The following is a 19,566-nucleotide window of genomic DNA, read 5'->3' on the forward strand; positions in this document are numbered from 1 at the left end:
GTCGATTATCCCAGTGTTGACGATCCCTACACCAACGACGTCTTGCCTGAATGTGATGATCTCTCAAACAAGGGATCACGCGAGGACGTCGGGCGCGAAGGTGACCCCTATGCAGTCGATTCCGAATCGTCTGGCCACTCACTCTCAAACCAGTGTCTGTTTGAAGACGAGCGCTGATCTGATTTGCTGTGATGACACGATTTCTCAAGGCCAAGGTACGGATAAATCGATCCTGGGCTTGAGTTGTCGCCCTTGGTCGACCTGAGCGTGGTCTGTCCTGTACAGATTGTGTATCACGGTATCTGGACCATAGCCTGCTTCTGACAGACTGAGAAACATTCATCGTCCGCGCCACAACCGCCTGTGTTGTGCCGATCTGTAGCATGCCAAGGGCACGTAACCTTTCATTTTGGGTAAGCTGACACATATCAAAATTTGTTTTCTGGTCACTAAAACAATTAAACTGATGTTTCCACCCTGGAATTCAATGCCACAATGACTGTAACATTCAAAGTCAGAGTCGTGCAAATCTTGGGTTGGACCCCCATGATGATCCCAAGCATCACCTGCATTCCATGCGGTAGCTATTGGTGCGTTTGGGCGTCACATGTAACTGGAAATGTTTCTTCTGTTAGGTTCTATAGTGACTTTTTTCGTAGTCATTTGCATATTTTAGTATTATGCCCCCAAAATCAAATATCCCCTACTTTTTTTGAATAGTATATTTTCGCCAGTCATGTTTGGCCGTTTTGACTGACTTGCAGTGAAATTGACCAACTGGAGAATACTAGTAGATCATAAGGTCTGTCTAAAGTTTAGACAAATATTTGGATTTTAAACTAGATTTATAAGGGGCATTTTAAAGGGGCATTGGCGCCATTGGGTAAGATTAGATAAGAGCTGACAGTTCTCGCTATAATAGTTCAACAATAAATAATAGAAACAGAAAATGCTGAAATTTCAGTCAGATTGCTTTGCTCTGAACCGAGATATAGGTGATTCAGTTTTAGGCTACAGAGCCAATTTTCTGAAAGGTAACCTTTTCTGTGGTTCAAGTATCTGATGTGAGAATCTGGGCCCTGTTTCTCGAAATCTTAACAGTGGGAATGCAGTCGACCCTACTCTTGGAAACGAAGCTAAGCCTCTTCACTAAATGACAGACCTTATTATCCAACACGAATGCATTATCATTTGACTCCACCCCCTCCCCTGCAGTGACACATGAATGTTGTGACCAATAACCACTTTCCTGTCTTAAGGCCTTTGAAAACAGTATTCCTCATTATTAATTTGTCCCAACTAATCATGGTTCATGAATGCGTGTTCTCGATATGTTGACACTTCTACGATGGTGGGTGACTACGAGTCATGAGTGAAATAATCTTATTTCGTTTAATCTGTTATACTAATATAGAGAAAATACAATTTACATTTTATGGATATAACTTTTATGGATATAACTGTTACAACAAATAACACATCTACACAAATTTTTAAGTTGACCTCATTTCAATCAAAGTAAATACATGTACCCGTAAGTATTGTTTATATTCGCGTTACGTTTGGTAGTGGAACCGTGACACTGACATATTGTACATCGTTGACTTCAGGGTTAGGCTTGTTGTCTACCAAAGTTAGGTTAACATCTTCCACTACACTGCAAAGTCAGTAACATCATCAAGCTAACCTTTGCTAAAAGGTTAATGTTAATAACATCCACCAATTAGTCTATACACTAAACACAAGACCTGCAGCATTCAATCTCTGTGATCTGTAAATAATTAATAAAAAAACATATGAACTTACTTCAAATTTACACACTATAACTTATTACATAAACTTTATGTAGATAAGGAAAGTGAATTTTGAGATGCACTCCAATGACAAGTAGTTGATTTACATAAAAATTTACAAAAATAAGAACTGTTAATGAAAATAATAAACTGATTTACCTCAAGATAGATAATTGGAAATATTTTCTATACTTTTCTTCTGAAAAATGAAAGGGCGTAGTTTTATTATAAAACAAGGAACATGTACTACAAAAACATATAATTATTAATGTACCCCCTCGCCAACACGTACATTTGGAATTCATTTAATATAGTTAACTAAAAAAAATGTTAAAATCACAATTAATTATGATACCACAATTACAGGCTGGTAAAATCAACACAAAGTTCATACATTAGATTATAATAACCAGAATCGACTTTAAACTAATGTCTCTCACATATCAATGCCATAACTCTTGCAGTAATCATCAGATCTCGCTGAAAATCAATAGGCGTCTTGTCTCATGACCTTAAACACTGTGTATAAATTTAAAGTCAATTGGATTTTAACTTTAGCCTCTAGAGTGTTCACAAGATTTTTCAAAGTGATCAAGGGCCATAACTCTGGTAGTAATTATCGGTTGCCAATTCAAAACATATTTGTTTTCATTTTCCAACTCTTGTCTTACTCTTTTTGCAATGTAAAAATCACGAAAACGTTTTATTTCTCCCAAAGTGAAATTGCCATATGGCAAATCTATATAAAAGTCTTTGTCATTTTGTATAGACCCAATAATCTGATCCAAATCTTTAATTGGAGGCATGTATTTTGACTCTTCACATCTAGAGAATTTAATATTTGTTATGTTTCGTTTAATAATATAGCTTCTACATATAACAACAGGCAGAATTTTGTTAGGCAATGAGAGATTAATTCTACTAGTACTATTAGTATTTTGTAAAGCCATATTTGAGTACAATGTAACTTGCTCACCTGTTTTAATTTCCTTAGATTATACTGAATACCGTGGCGTACTGGAAAGGTCTTTGAAACCAATTTACGCTGAACAATCTAACACAGTACAGTAGTATAGTATTGTATGGTACCTTCTTCCACCAATCCAAGTGAAAAATCAAAACCACTATTGATGAACACTGAAATAGAAACATAATGTAACTACCCTAAATTCACATATTAGATAGTAAAAGCTTAATTGATTCTATTAGTTAAGTATAATATTTGAAATTAGATCTATAATATATAATTATGATTTTAATAAATCTTAGCTGACAATAACGTGCGGATTTCATTCAGTTTTAAAATTGGTACTATAGGGCCTAGCCAGTATAGCGATTCTGAAGGGAAAATACCGCTTATGACTCATGACGTCACTCAAATATGACAGAAAAGCACTTATTTTGGTGCCATCCCACGCATTGACTGGTATATAGAGGTTTTGATCATTTGAAACTTTGAGTTTGACCTGAAACCCTATTAATTAATAAATAGGTAATATTAATAAAACAATACTACTAGGCCTATTTATTAGTATTTAGAATATATATCATATGTAGGCCTACATACACTGTCATACAGTGCCTTTATTTACAAGTTACATCTGATTTATTAACTGATTATCAGACTTATCCATTTGTGTGTATCTCATTGATCATTCTCAGGCTCAAGTTATACTCCTGACAAGTCCACGAGTCACGATACTGTGACCCCCTGTTGGTTGCTGTTGTACTTACTTGTAGTTAAACTGTCACTACTACAACTTAAGAAGGGGTATAAATAAAATTCTTGAAATGAAGTCGGACTAGGTAGATATCTAGGCCTAATTATAATGTAGACTTGTTTTCATATCGATTACCCGACGCCAAGACCACTTCTACTGTACTAGCACTAATTTCAATGTAGGCTACTTAGTTAGTAGTCTTACCCCAAAAGTTAGAAAAGACTTCGTCAGCAAAAAAAATTATTTACAATCGGTACATCTATGATTAAGATTTGATTTATGCAGTTTTAGTCAAATACTAGCCTACTATAAAGTAACAAACTTCATTTACATTACCCAGGTCAGAAAATCTCCTCAGAAAATAAAAGACAACTGTTTAGTGTTTGTAGCCCAATAAATATAAGAAGCTGACGTCGTTAAAAACAGTGTTAGCCTAAACATCAGAATATTGCGCCAAAAGCAAACCAGTTAAAAATATAATTTGCGGGTCACGGAAAGATAACTCTGTTTGGAAACATGGTTTGGTGTAGAGGAGTAACCGAAGTTGGCCGAGTGAAATCTGCAGCCGGTTGCCGAGTGAAAAATAGAAAGTAACTCATTGAAGATCCAGTATTGTGCCAATTATATAAACATTACTACAACGAACAATTAACGCTAGTCGTAAAATTTGCTGTATGTCGTAATTTCTTTATGCTTGATTGTCCAGAGAAATCCTACCATATAATTGTTGAAACTATATCTTATTTTGTCTGGATAATCAAAGGCAAAAGAAAGCCGGAAAGTGGTCGCTAAAAACGAAAAAGAGGAAAGTCGAAGCTTCAGAGCTGATGACATTGTTTTTATGGTTTTGATTAAAGTAAGGTGATATAATCCAGATTAAGACCTACACGTTTTCTTTTGTTAAATTAGATTAGCATTAATGGTTGTGCATTTCCATTAGTAGCACGGTAAAATATACTGAGCGCCATGGAAAACGCATCACTTAGTTTTTCGTATAACAAAATGATCCTGTAATTGTAATCTGTAATTTTGTAAACATATCATATCTTATTTATTTTGCTTCTTATTGTGAACAATATTCAAATGGGAACACATCAATAACAACACATTTGTACACTTATGGATGTTTAGTCTGTAATCAACGGTACAAAGTCAGAGGGGTCAAAACCAAAAGTACGACACAGATGTCAGTAGCGTGTGTGTCCTCCACGGGCGCTTACGCACACTGTGCAGCGACGTCGCATGGAATTTACCAATGTTTGCAAGAAGGCCTCGGGCAAATTGTTCCATTCTTGGACAAGAGCAGCTTCTAAAGCAGCAATGGTGTGCATCTGTGGTCTCCGATACAGACGGTCTCCGATACAGACGGCGTCCAATCTCATCCCAGACATGTTCTATCGGTGCCGGAGACATGGCTGGCCAGTCCAAGACATTGATGTTGTTAGCAGCCAGGTAGTCCATACTAAAACGGGTGGTATGCGGATGTGCATTATCCTGTTGGAAGTGCTGAAGTTGTGGGTGCGCTCGAAACATCGAAACAACAATTGGTTGCAAGACATCATCACGGTAGGCTACAGCATTAACGCGACCCCTGCAAATGTGTAGGGCGGTCCGGTGATGAAATGTGAAGCCTCCCCACACCATTACACTTTCCCCACCCCATCGATTCGTTTTGAAGACGCAGCAGTCTGCAAGACGTTCCCCAAGACGTTCCCCAAGACGTCTCCACACAATATGTAGACGGCCATCAGCGTGATAAAGATGAAAGCGACTCTCATCACTGAAGAGCACACTTTGTCAATCTACTCTTCTCCATGTCTGGTGTCCTTGAGCCTATATCAAACGCCGTTGATGGTGATGATCCCTGAGGATAGCTCCAACATAAGGTCGTCGTGCACGGAGTCCTACTTCTCTTAGACAACGTCTTACGGTGTTGGCACTTACTGGTCCTTGTCTTCCGACGACTGCTGCACCTGTTCGAGTCGCTGGGCGGAATCTGTCACACAGATGAGTGACCCGGATGTAACGGTCTTGAGCCTGGGTTGTAACGCGTTGTGGACCAGGACGTTGACGGTCACGTGTTGATCCAGTAACTCGAACACGTTCCACCAACCTTACAATAGTGGACTGATGACAATTGAAGTGTCTGGCAATAGCAGTGTAGACATGCCAGCCCTGGACATTCCCATGGCTTCATTGCGTTGATTTTTAGTAAGTCTCGGCATCTCTAACTCGATTCCTTCACACGACCAACAACAAATTACGACAGATTGATGTTTCACAGTTCATGTACTGCACATTAAGTTGAAAACATGCTTTTAAAGGGCTCACACATAATGCTGCACGTGAATATTGGGTTTTTCATGTGCATCTCGTGCAATTTTTTTTTTTTGCACACAGGCCGATATTTTTTACGTTTGGGAGCATTGTGTGAAACAATAGTTCATAGTATTGCATAATATTATACATACAAAACCACCTAGTAATAAAATATTTGGGAAAAAAGAGTGATGCATTTTCCATGGCGCTAAGTATACGTGTGTATAATTAGCTATATAGCGCACATTTCATACACAATCGGTGAATCGCCATCCGGGAAAAGTCGCTGCAGCAAGTGCATTAGCCTTAGGCTAGTTAGTTCCTTTTAGGACTAGGAGAACGGTGTCTGATCGGACTAATGCCTCTCAGGGTCCAATCAGACACTGTTCGTGAATGGGGAGCCACAGTGGCAAAGTGGGTATGACATTCATCGGGATGATTACATGTCATTTCAGCCCCGCGCCATTTTGGATTTACGTCATTTCGGACTTAAATATAGCCTACACTGGCGTCCACGTAAAAGATCCCATGGCAGATGGAATTCGATATAAGAGTAGGCCATAGTGCCGCTGCCCGAGCAACATTTCCCTGCATAGCACACTGTATGGCATATGCCCGTCTTCATTTAGCCCATTTCATTTCCGTTTCGAAAGGAACTATAAGTGCCTGTGAGTCGCCGATACTTTCAGATACACTACTATAACTACATGTAACAGTAACACTAGATCTACGTTTAAAGTTCAGTACTGATTACAGATATGTATCACTACTGACTCAACTGACTGTCATAAATTTAATGTCATTAGAAAATGTAATGCCTTTAATCGTATCGCCATGTCTCGAACATGAAAGGCATAAAACAATGAATGATAAAATTTTTTTTACCAGTATTTAACATCTTAAGATTCAAGATTACCACCCAACCCAACTCACCTCACTATAAAGTCAGGAAAAAATACCTTTTTGTACCCCATGGTTTGATTATCAAATTAAGTTTCTGACATTTTATTCTTCATCATTCCAATGACTGATGAATTACATGTATTCTATAATTTAAAATTATTGTTAGACTATTTGTATTTTGTATTGCATGAATTTATAGAAGAAAATCTTACGCAAATTAGCGTTATGTAAAAAAGAAATGGTCAAGTGTTAAGGTGTGCATGGAATGACGTCAACGCCAGACACACATCTTACTTCAACCACCATCACCACTGCTGTTCCTGCATTATCATCTCCATCTAAAGTAGCAACTCCTATTAACTATGCAGATACAATCAAACAGTTAGAGCAACAAATATCAGTAAGTTTCATTCTTAATTGTATTTGTTACTAGACACTCTTTTAAGATACAATATATTGGGTCCGTTTAAAGAGGCATTTTCACTTTCAATAATAGAATTTATGTGATTAATTCTTAATAATATTGTATTCAAAATGTTTTTGTTGAAAAAACACTAAAAAAAAAAGTATGACTCATGAACTGACAATTAAAATGTTAAGCGACAGCTCTGCATATTTATTGTTTCAAAATTTGTATGATTTAAACAAGCTCGATTTAATCAAGGTCTATCTAATTCATCTTTTGCTATAAATGATGTTATTTAGCCTTTGAACTTTTCTTATAAGTTTTTAGGCAGTGGACCATATACCCAGCAGCAAAAAGAGGAGTTTGATAAATTGAATATTTTATTGGAACGTTCTCGTCAGGAACAACTGAAGGTATTTTGTTTTGTATTGTGTTCATTAATTACATCATGTTCTCAACCGAAGACTTAAGGTTCAATTATGTATGATAAAAATCAGATTGACAGTGAAGATTACTGAAAACAAGAAATTATTTTGTTATTTATTTAATTCTGTTTTGTAGCTTAAAAATTCTGCAATAAAAGTTGATTTTCCACTGATTAATATGTGCATGAGGAGCACACCATCACACAAACTAAAAAACGGAAAAGCAAACACAGCTAGATGCTATGGGTTTTGTGAGTGACTTACATGATGTTGGTCACAGGTAAATTAAATGACCAGTGAAAAATTAAAGGCACAGTATTCCAGACAAAAATACAATAAAGACATTCAGACCATATACAATAAAAAGTAGTCTTATCAAAAACTATCCAAATTGATTAATCCCAACACGGCCATTATTTTCTGTCAATTTCATACGGCCATCTTCTTTTCTCAAAAATTGTTAGTCGATGCCTGAACAATAATTCATTCCTATATCTGAACATCAAGGCCAAAATGGCGTCTAACATATTTAAGTCTTTATTTTCATACGCCCAATTGAAATATGGTTGTATATTGTTGTCATTCGCACCCGTCTGTCGTCCACAATTGCTGTGTATGCTCTGGGTGCTTAAGTTATCACTCAGTTTACTTGAATTTCCCTTGATTCCTTTTAGAAATCTTGTGGGTCGTCTTGTGTCTACAGTTATTATCCAATTGATTTGAAATTTATACCCAGTGTTAATGTTCATCAAAAAAGTCTATTGATTTTGTATAATAAATATTAGCCCTACTAGAAGCCAATTAAATTTTAATTATTTCTTCACAGGTTGTTAGTCTTGATCATTTTTTCATGTGTTGAAATGTCCCCATATGCAAAGGTGATAACCTTAGCTATAACAACTTAACTGGTGTGGATATATGTTTCATCGCATGGCAACCTGTCTTTGCTAAATGTATGTATTGATGGGTGTCCATCCATCCCTAATGGACACAATTTATAAAATAGAATTGTGACTATTTTTTAGGGGTGATAATTTGTGAGTTAGGAATTTATGTAACAAGACTGTTAATTTAATATTTATTTTGTAGATAACCAATCCATTAAAAGCTACTATGGACAGTAATTGTGTATCACCAGGTATTACAGCAATAGCAGGTTTATCTCAGTCATCTCCTATGGCTATGACCAATTCACCTACACCTATAGCTATGTCACCTGTAATCCGTCCTGCTGCACCTTATGTACCATGCCCAGCTATTGGTAGTACAAGTGCAAGTAGTAGCGAAGGTCGTGTTTTAGATAAAAGACGTCTACAAGAATTAGTTAAAGAAGTTGATCCTTTAGAACAGTTAGATGATGATGTTGAAGAGGTAAAACTAGATGTTATTTTTATTCAATAAATGTGTTCTGGGCCAGTGACCTTGATTACACAATCCATCAAATGTCTTGATAATCAAAAGGGCTTCATTTTATTTTAATAAATAAAGTTAGTTTTATTGGTTTTTTTACAGGTTTTATTACAAGTAGCTGATGATTTTATAGAAAATGTAGTTAGTGCTGCATGTCAAATAGCTAAACATAGAAAATCAAATACACTAGAAGTCAAAGATGTTCAGTTGTATTTAGGTAAGTTTAAAACTTTCAGGATACTTCTATAAAGTAATATTGTAATCACAAAGTAACAATTATACTGTATGACTACATGCTACATGTTCTGCACATAATCATCTGTGATCACATGTGCCATATAGAAATGCTTGACGTAATTTCATATACAGAACATGAGACCTGTACTGTATAATATGTAACACTAATTGAACTTTAACAATATTGGTGTCAGCCATTATCACATTATGCATCTCTATCTATCGTAGCAATGATCGCTGTGTTAAAATTATATTTGGAACATGTTTAACCAGTTATTTCACTTATGTAATAACGACTGACACCAATCACTGTAACCCAGGTATCGTTTAATCTTGTGTATCTAACACTAATTTCTTTCACATTCGTTTAATATCAAATCTTTGTTTAAAAATTTGTAAAAACTGTTTAAAATCACCATAAATCGTTTAATTTGTACTTCTGTCCAGTTTAAAGCTGACCATTCAATTTTGATAATGAGTGTCCAATTTACAAGTGTTTAATTTCTCAATCATTGTTAAAAAATAAACAACCCAATTGATTAATGATGTATAATGATTAATTTTTGAACAGTGATCAGGAAATTAAACACTTGTAAATTGGACAATCATTATCAAAATTAACAGTCAGCTTTAAACTGGACACATGTACAAATTAGATGATTTTTGGTGATTTTAAACGATTTTTAAACAAAGATTTGATATTAAACGAATGTGAAAGTAATTAGTGCTAGATACACAAGATTAAACGATACCTGGGTTACAGTGAATATTGTCCTTTAAAAATGTGTATTGATAGTAATATATTTAACACCAAACTAAACTTACCGGTATTTTAATACTAAATTTACAGAAAGAACATGGAATATGTGGTTACCAGGATTTGGTTCTGATGATGTTAGACCTTTCAAGAAAGCTTGTGTTACTGAGGCTCACAAACAGGTAAAATATTTAAAACTATCCACTAGCATTTCTGCTTTCTATAAAAGAATATAGAAATTAGTGTTTGTTACTATACTTAAAGCCATTAAAAACCCAATGCCTACTTCGTGAAATATTTCTGGTAAACGTTTTCTTGTGATGGGTCTCTTTTTGTGGAGTTCTGGGTTTGAACCCAATATCAGTTCTCGGTAATGAACACTTGTCTTTTTTCATGATTTTAAGCAGTCCCATGTCACGTTTTGCACAGATCAAAATTTCAACATTCATCACTTCGGAAAAATGCCACGCCTTACACAAGAAAACAGGAACAGAGCTATTGGCACCCATCGACCATTGCTCGCCTCAGAGAATGCTTTGACGCCACAACGCTTCGACCCCAACCTGGAGCGCCACCTGTAACAACCACTGCTCAAGATCGTCACATCCGACTACAGCATCTTCGCAACAGGTTCCAGTCAGCTACTGCTATTGCCAGGGGACCTGTTGGAACACAACAATGTCAGATCAGTCCTCAAACAGTCCGAAGGCACCTGGCTGATCTTGCGTTACACTGCTGTTGACTTTACCAAGGTCAAATCCTTTTGCATCATCATTGACTTGCCAGACAGCAATGGGTCGCAAATCAGGGGAATCTGCACAACACACCATGGCGAAATGTTATCTTCTCGGATGAATCCCGATTCAACCTCAGTTTTTCTGATGGACGTCACCGTATCTACCAACGTCGACATGAACGCTTTGCTCGTAACTGCGTGCTGGAAAGGGATCGTTTCGGGGGAAGTGGCGTCATGGTTTGAGCCGCTATCAACGTCAACTTCCGGTCCCAGTTGGTGGTGGTCAAAGGCAATCTCAACGCTCAACATTATGTTGGCGCCATCCTTCGTCCGGTGTTGCTTCCATTGCTGGTTTGGGCAGCTATCAACATCAACTTCCGATCCCAGTGTGTGGTGGTCCTAGGCAATCTCAACTCTCAACATTATGTTGACGCCATCCTTCGTCCGGTGTTGCTTCCATTGCTGGCTCAACATGGCGTCCGTCGACAGATGGTTTTCCAGAGACTTTCTGAACAATCATCATGTCCGTGTTATGGATTGGCTTGCTATGTCTTCCAACATGAACCTGATCGAACACCTTTGGGATGAACTTGGACGACTGGTTCGAACTCAAGCCGTGCCACCACGAACTGTTGCAGAGTTGGCACAGGCACTCCAAAATCATTGGCAAACAATCCCACAGCGTGTAGTGAGACATCTGTGCCAGTCCATGCCAAGGTGACTTCAGGCATGTGTAAGAGCTCAGGGTGGACATACCCGATATTGACTTAAGCTGACCCCTGCTTTGTTTCATGGTTCTGTGACGTTTCGGTTTTGTACATTTGTAGTGAATTCTTTTATTAAATTATCCACAGATGCTTATCGCGATTTCGTCAATTGTTATGTACATTTGTTAAAAGGTGTTGCAGTAAATAAACTTTGAATTTGGCATTGCGTTTTTAATGGCCATTAGTTAAAAAAATAATTTACCTCTTTGGTTTTTATGTGTAGGATAAAGCACGAGACTGAGGTTATGCCGAGGTTTTTCTGTCGAGGGTTTTTTCTGAAGTCTTTCTTCCCCAGCATAACCGAAGTCGGGGACTTTATCTTGCTTATAAACCGTCTATGTTTACATGTACACAAGATGAGAATATACCAGAATTCCCGTAAGAAAAACCTTATGTTTTCTTATGGAAAAAAAACCTACCCTGGAAGAATAATCCGGTACAGGTTTAAAGAAAAACTTGCAGAATAATAACCCCAAATTTCCCTGTATATATCCAAAGCCGCCCCTGACTTTCTGACCGCAAGTTATTTCGGGCATAGAATATAGCCCAAAGATCAAAGAGATTTACCGTTACAGGTTTATAAGTAACAGAATTTGAAATCGAATCCTTCATAAGAAAAAGACCTATTCTGTAGTATGAATGCCATAATTGTTTTCAAAGTTGCACATTATGCTATCAATATTGAATAACAATGTAAATTGAATATATTATTTATTTTTAGAGAATGGCATTGATCAGAAAGACATTAAAAAAATATTGAATGAATTTGTGGTGTATTTATCCAGTTGTACAGATTTCTCATTATATCTTCATGTAAAGACTAGTTGTATCACAAATATATATATAAATCATGCAACATATATACTGTACATATTATAATAAATCCATTTATTATCTATACAAAAAAACCTTCTTCTATTGTGTACAGCCACTTTAGCTCAGAGGATAAAGTGTTGACTCACTGAGCTGTGTTGGTCAAGAAAGTTCCTCAGAATCTTTCAGTCTGGTTCCCCCACCCCCTTGTCAGTAGTAGAGTAGGATGAGGAACTGAGTAGTCATTTTGGATTCCAGGTGCACATAAAAGTTCTGTTAACAGAAACACTGCTGTCCACGCATAATTTCCCTCAGTACACTTCTTGGTGTATGTCTGTTTTCATTAGCTCATGGGATGGGACCTCATAGCTTTTATGAATGACAGACACACCCCATCATTACCTTTACTAAGTTCGATGATGAGAATTTTCTGCTTGGGCTTTGGAACATAACTTTGCTTTTAACTGAGGTAGATTTTTTATACGCCCACATTTTCATGAGAAGGTATTTTGTTGTCACCCCTGTCCATCCGTCCACAATTTGTTTGTGGACTCTCTACAGGTCACAATTCTTGTCCGATTTTGACGAAACTTGAAATATAGGTTTATCCCCAAAAGATCTCGGCTGCTTTCGATATTGAAATGTATCGGATCGAAACTTCATGGATTATGGCCCCTGTTTGTACCAAAAATCACGTTTTTAGCTTATGGACCCTATAGAGGTCACAATTTTTATCTGATTTTGTTGAAACTTGAAATGTAAGTTTATAACCCAAAGGTCTTTCGACATTCGTGCATATCGGACTGTAACTTCCTGAATTATGGCCCCTGATTGTACGAAAAATCGCGTTTTTAGCTTGTGGACCCTATAGAGGTCATAATTTTTATCTGATTTAAAAAAACGTATTACTATATCACCGTTACCCCCTAAGGAAGGTTGATGTCGGGTTTCGTGAAAATCGGACCAAAATTGCCGGACAAAATGGCCGCCGTTTGTACGCGAATAGTGTAAAAATATGGTAAATCAAAGTTGTGGACCCTGTAGAGGTCGCAATTTTAATTCGATTTTGATGAAACTTGAAATGCATATTTATAACCTAAAGATCTTGGTTCCTTTCAATATTGTCGCATATCGCATATCGGATCGTAACTTCCTGAATTACATGTATGGCCCCTGATTATACGAAAAATTGCCTTTTTTAGCTTGTGGTCCCTCTGATTTTAAAAAACTGTTTGAATATATCACCGTAACACCATAATAAAGGTTGAGTTCAAATTTCCTGAAAATCAAACCAAAACTGCCGGACAAAATGGCCGCAGCTTGTACGCGAAAGGTGTGGAAATATGGTATATCAAGGTTGTGGGTAGAGGTTACAATTTAATCCGATTTTGATGAAACTTGAAATGCATATTTATAACCCAAAGATCTTGGTTCCTTTCGATATTGGCGCATATCCGATTGTAACTTCATGAATTATGGCCCTTGATAGTAGGAAAAATCACTTTCTTTTTAGCTTGTTCTCTATCCATCTCAAAAATGTGGGCGTATCCTGCCTGGCAGCCGCTGGTTAAACTTGATGTAGATGTTTATTAGGTGAATGTCTTGACTGAGTTTAATGATTGATATTTCGAGCTAAAGCAAAGCAGAGCTAAGCAATTTCATTGATGGATGCTTTAGGACAAGATAACTTTGATGCTACCTGATAGAGAGTGATGAAACTTAGTGTATAGTTGATAATCTGTTTGATTGCTTGATACTTTTGAAAAAAATTAATTTGCGATAAATTAATATGTGTCATTTATTTTGGGATTTTGGCGGGGGACATCAGCCTCACTGTTGGCTTGTTTATTTTAAGTTGGTATATCCTATCCCAGAAGCTAACATGATTTAAATTCAAATATAAGACAAAATACCCCAACACTCAACCAAATTAATCCAGTATAGAAGCTAGTTGGTACCATGTCGAACATGAGGCCCATATTGCAAGGCATATAGATGCCAAGGTGATTTCTATCACCCTGGGGGGTTGGATGGCTGAATGGTTAGCGTGCGCGCACTGAATCATAAAGTCTGTCATTGAGTGGTTTTGAATTCCCGGTTTTATGTGACAAGGAGTAGGGTCGCCTGTCCAACCTCGTGGGGGTCCTCCGGTTTCCTCCCACTGCTAAAGACCCCTATGCACAAGCGAATTATTGAAATAAAATTAAACCATATGTTAGTCCCAAAATGACCTAGTTGTGTCGAGTGGACGTTAAACCCCATTTCTCTCTCTCTCTCTCTCTCTCACCCTGTTCGTGAGCTTGAACTGTCAGATAGGGAATACTTTGGCAAGTGGACTAGGTTTTCTCCAACCCTCATGCATGAAGTTTTAGAACTTGTAGGGCCTTGATTAGAACATGCCCTAACTCATAAGATTTTCATTGGCCCGAAAGGAACGGCTCATGATAACGATACCGTATCTTGATTTCTGGAGATTCGCAAACATCTGTATCATTTGCGTACTGTGTTAGTCAATCAACCGTCTGCAAGATTGTCTTCGAGACATGTGGGGTAATTTGGGAATCCATGGGTCTGGTTTTTGTCCCTGTTCCTACTCAAGGCTTTAAAGTAAGGGCCAGTAATCCGGATTAGAGTACTGATTGGCCCCACAACATACTTACGTCCATCATAAGTATATATACCTACACTGTTTAACGCCGGCTTGAAATGCAGGATGCCGTCTGATGGTGTTTGAAAGTATAAACCTGGCTTTAGTCTTAATATTGTAATAGTAGTCAATTTGATTAAAATGCAGATCTATATTTCGTTTTGTTTTTTATACTTTCGATGGTTGTAATGGAAGGTCATACGAGTGGCTTTTGACCCTATGACATCAGACATTTGATTAGCCAAACAGCGTTGATGTTTCTAGTGGTTTATCCACAGTTCCATAACAGACCCTTTCATTGGCTAATCCCTCACATCATCCATAACGCGGGTTATATAACAACTCTGCCAGATCCTAGAGTAGTAAAGACAAGAAAAACAAAAAAAACGAAACGAAATAGGATCTGTGTTTTAATAAGATTGTAATAGTAGTACAGAACAAGCTGCCAAAATCCCATAATAAATAGATGAGACATATTAATTAATCGCACATTTATTTTTAAAAAAAATATCAAGCAATCAAACTGGTTATCAACTACACACTATGTTTCATCACTCTCTATTAGATAGAATCAAAGTTATCTTGTCCCAAAGCATCAACCAATGAAATTGCTTAACTCTGCTTAGCTTTAGCTTCAAATGTTAATCACTGAACTCAATCAAGACATTCACCTAATGAACATCTTCGTCAAGTTAAAACATTCTACTTCAATTCAAAGTAGAATTGTTATGTTCCAAAGTCTTGACCAATCAAATTGCTTATCGTTCCTAAGCCTAAGCAGAAAATTTTAATCATCGAACTTAGTCAAAGTAATGATATGATGAATCTATACTCAGAGTTTAATCACTCTCACTTAAATATAACCAATGTTATTGTGCCCCAAAGCATCAACCAATCAGATGGCTTATCTCTGCTTACCATAAGCAGACAATGTATATCACCGAACTCCAAGGCATTCACCTAATAAACACCTACATCAAGTTTGAACATTCTAGCTAAATTAGAATGAGAGTTATTGTGTTCCAAAGTCTCGACCAATCAAATTGCTTATCACTCTGCTTACCCTGAGCAGAAAATATTGATTATCGAACTTAGTCAAGGTATTGATGTAATAAAACTATACACCAAATGTCATGACTCTCACTTAATTAGAACTAAAGTTATCATGTCCCAAAGCATTAACCAATCAAATTGCTTATCTCTGCTTACCCTAAGCAGAAAATGCTCATCTTCGAACTCCGTCAAGGTATTGACCCAATAAACACCTACACCAAGTTTAAACATGCTAGCTCTATTAGAAGGAGAGTTATTGTGTCCCAAAAAGTGTGACAGACAGACGGACGGACCCATTTTAATATTCACCTGCTTTCTTCGAAAGGCAGGGAACAAAAAAACAAACATAACAAATTATAGTGCTGTAGTTAAGATAATAATATAATTGCTAATTAAAGTGGCATTATGGAAGATTAGATAAAGAGCTGACAGTCCTCGCTTTAATATTCAAAAATAAATAATGTAAAGAGAATATGCTGAAATTGTCAGTCTAATTATTTCACTCTGAGCCGAGAAAACCTCATTCAAAAACACTGTCGACTCGATTGTCATTGTTAACGCTGTTACGAGAATGAACAAAGTCTTGATTATCCAATTGTACAGTTAATCATGAAAAGCTGTTGAACTATAGATGGAATTCAAATCGTACCCATCATATGGCATTGAGAGTTGATTATGGTCTTATCATGTTAATAAATCTTTAATTAATAGTTTATACAGCATTTAAGGCATAAAGAAAGACCTGCAATAGGCAAATTTAGCTCTAGCGTAATAATGTATGTTTAATCTTTCTATCAAAATATAAATGGATTAAAAACAAGAAAATACACATATATCTATAACAATTAAAACATTAAAAATATATTAGAAGTTAAAAGGAAATAAATATAATAATATAAATTTTTAATAAATGAATGTATTGTATAATCCTCACAGATATATAGATTTTATCACAGACAGGCTTGAGAAGAAATTGTCCTATCAAATAACATAACATTCAAAATATCAACACTTTTAACAGTAACTTTTAAATTCTACTTAATAATCTAACAAAAAATATATAATAATATTACATATCTAAAATATCACAAATTAATATATTAATAATAGCACTTATAAATATGAAAGATAGCTTATAATCATAAATGGAAACAAATGAATGCCACTGAATGTCATTTGAGAGACTGATATATTCCTTGCAAACTGCAATATTGTGAAAGTTGGATCTTCAAAAGAGATGTTGGTCCAAAAATGGTTTGTTCGGTATTTACAAAAATATGGTAAATTGTAAATTTTGCAACATTCATCATTTTCTGCAGATGATTTTAACAAGCAAGAGCTACCTAATCTGATTTAATCCAAATTTTGATATTATCTACCATTAATATTTTGGTTTTGTTTTCTATATTAAAAATCAATTTGGGTGGATTAAGCTGTGAAAATAGATTTTGTCTGAAAAATGCAAATAATGATCAGAAACTTTAATATTTATCAATAAAAGTATATAACGTTAATAACAATTGATAAATAGGAAATACATTATTTTACTATGTCCAAATATGTCATTGCATCAACAATATTAATGATTAGTAACAATTATAAACATATTTCTTTAAAATTAACAAATGATTCCTTGATTCAGATTTAAACATTGTTATCCTGATGTTTAAATGTTTTATTTTGATCAGTGATGGGACAAGACCTGTAGGATTAAATTTTATTTACTAATTCTAGCTTCGTTTTTGGCTTATTTTTATTTAATTAATTTATCAGTGATGATTTATGTGTGCCTTTATGAAATCATTATAATGAATTTGGTCATCAAAGTTTTTATCAAAATAAGATATCATATGAGAAAATTCATCTTCAGATAAATTAACATTAAATTGGCGTAGAATTCTTCGGAAATCATCTGTACAGATGATACCTGTGGACTGTTGGTCTACAGCTCTAAACATACGTCTCATTTCCTTCCAGTATTCAGTAACAGCAGATTTCAGTTGTTGAATAGCAGTAAAATACTGGTTGTTTGTCTCTTCAATTGTAGCCTTAAAATATAAAAGAACAAGGATTAAATTTACATATTGGAATTTTATTCACGTATTCAGTAATTTAACTGTATTTTCTTATTAAATTTGTATCCATTCATCGTGATGTAAATTGTATCTATTCAATGTGATGTAAATTGTATTTATTCAATGTGATGTAAATGGTATCTATTCATTGTGATGTAAATTGTATCTATTCATTGTGATGTTCTTAGTATCTATTCATCACAAAATTGTTGTGTTATATATTACATGTATATGAACAAGAGCAAACAAATTGTGAGATCTAAAACAATAAATGACAATATATACCTCTAGAATTGTTGGCTTTAACTTGGGTCTTTTGAGTGCAATGGAATTATCTCGAGATTTTAGATCCAAAACAAAATGGCGTAGAAAATCAGCATAACAGAAACTCCCATTTTCATGTAAATCATATTTGATCATTAATTTATTAAAATCTTTCGATGATAAATTGACATCATATTGTGACATGACAGCTGAAACATACAGGTAGATACAAACCCATTATTAAAAAAACATACTACAGAAAAACTTCACTCTTGTGTCTATGGGTATTACCCAATACTTAACTTTAGCGAGGAATTCAACAACTCAATTATTTTGAAAAACTTACATTTGAACTGTGATTCATCAATAGTTCCTGTGTTATAATGATCATAAGTTCGACATTGTTTCTGTATATCTTTCCAATGTTTTAACACTATATCCTTTAAACATTGTTCAGCATTATCAGCATTAACCATAGGTGTTGACATTCTAGATCTACATCTTGATGATCTTGTTGAAAGTCGAGATTCATTCTGTAATTATAATTAAAATCACACACTAATTAGCAATACCTGTAGAAATTGTTACCAGAGACAAGATATACCAATATATAATCTATAGTAAATGTGTAGCTATAGACCAGGGTGTCAAACGTTGCCAGCGCAACAAATTTCAACAAACTAATAGGTCAATAATTCTTAGAATTTTTTATTAATGTTTTCGTGTTTAAGTAAAACTTTGACTTCTGTACTGTATGTCATAGATATTTAAGTTGTATGTAATACAAGAGAACGTATTATATAATACAATTCGGAAACCATTAAAAAAAATTACCTAGTCTCAAGGACATTTGACCTTGTTTTTAGAATTTAGTAAAGTTCAAGGACGTTTGGCTTTATCTTGATATTTTTGTATATCTACGGCCCACTTGATGTACAATTTCAGTTCATGTGGCTCCTGAATCGAAATGTGTTTGACACCACTGGTATAGACAGAAGTAATGTATTAAAGACTTACTCTAGATTGAGATTTAAGTGACATGGATGTATGTGATCTAGCTATGGGAATAACCATATTCTGACCAGATTCTGATCTAACAACTGGACTAGACTGATATTCTCCTACTCTATAATCACCATTATACTCTTTTAAAAACTCCACATAGTCTAGATTATCAAACTCATTGATAGGTAAACTCTTCCATAGTATATCAAACTATAATATAACAAACATAATGTCA

The 19,566-nt window shown here is 35.5% G+C and overlaps 2 protein-coding genes and 1 long non-coding RNA gene across 10 annotated transcripts in view; 1 reads left to right on the forward strand and 2 right to left on the reverse strand.

The window, feature by feature from the left end:
- Positions 1-1,425: 1,425 nt before the first annotated feature.
- On the reverse strand, positions 1,426-4,138 carry LOC126823453 (uncharacterized). 7 transcript variants are annotated; one of them, XR_008786000.1, is made up of 4 exons: positions 3,980-4,138; positions 2,770-2,930; positions 1,953-1,992; positions 1,426-1,771 (listed from the first exon to the last, which is right to left on the reverse strand). It is a non-coding gene; the product is annotated as an uncharacterized LOC126823453 (long non-coding RNA). The 7 variants fall into 7 exon arrangements; XR_008785998.1 differs by having other exon boundaries at positions 3,851-3,988; XR_008785997.1 differs by lacking the exon at positions 3,980-4,138 and adding an exon at positions 3,846-3,974.
- A 90-nt stretch (positions 4,139-4,228) lies between these two features.
- Positions 4,229-12,371, forward strand: LOC126811240 (transcription initiation factor TFIID subunit 12). The gene is made up of 7 exons (XM_050536817.2): positions 4,229-4,370; positions 6,936-7,136; positions 7,463-7,555; positions 8,657-8,938; positions 9,080-9,194; positions 10,065-10,153; positions 12,196-12,371. Exons 2-7 carry the CDS (start codon positions 7,002-7,004, stop codon positions 12,232-12,234), a joined length of 753 nt encoding a protein of 250 aa, XP_050392774.1. The 5' UTR covers positions 4,229-4,370; positions 6,936-7,001; the 3' UTR covers positions 12,235-12,371.
- A 2,960-nt stretch (positions 12,372-15,331) lies between these two features.
- Positions 15,332-19,566, reverse strand: part of LOC126811149 (EF-hand calcium-binding domain-containing protein 6) — a 41,977-nt gene continuing 37,742 nt past the window's right edge. The window contains exons 28-32 of one of the 2 annotated variants that reach the window (XR_007675410.2): positions 19,344-19,541; positions 18,673-18,859; positions 18,348-18,535; positions 16,200-18,035; positions 15,332-15,905 (exon numbers count right to left, since the gene is read on the reverse strand). Coding sequence is in view for 1 of the 2 variants with exons in the window: in XM_050536640.2 (XP_050392597.2) it covers positions 17,757-18,035; positions 18,348-18,535; positions 18,673-18,859; positions 19,344-19,541 (852 nt within the window). In the remaining variant the exon portion in view is untranslated. Of the gene's footprint in view, positions 18,036-18,347; positions 18,536-18,672; positions 18,860-19,343; positions 19,542-19,566 lie in introns of both variants that reach the window. The other variant, XM_050536640.2, reaches the window with a different exon arrangement.

The sequence above is a fragment of the Patella vulgata genome, chromosome 2 (genome assembly GCF_932274485.2).
Source record: "Patella vulgata chromosome 2, xgPatVulg1.2, whole genome shotgun sequence".
Classification (NCBI taxonomy): Eukaryota; Metazoa; Mollusca; class Gastropoda; family Patellidae; genus Patella; species Patella vulgata.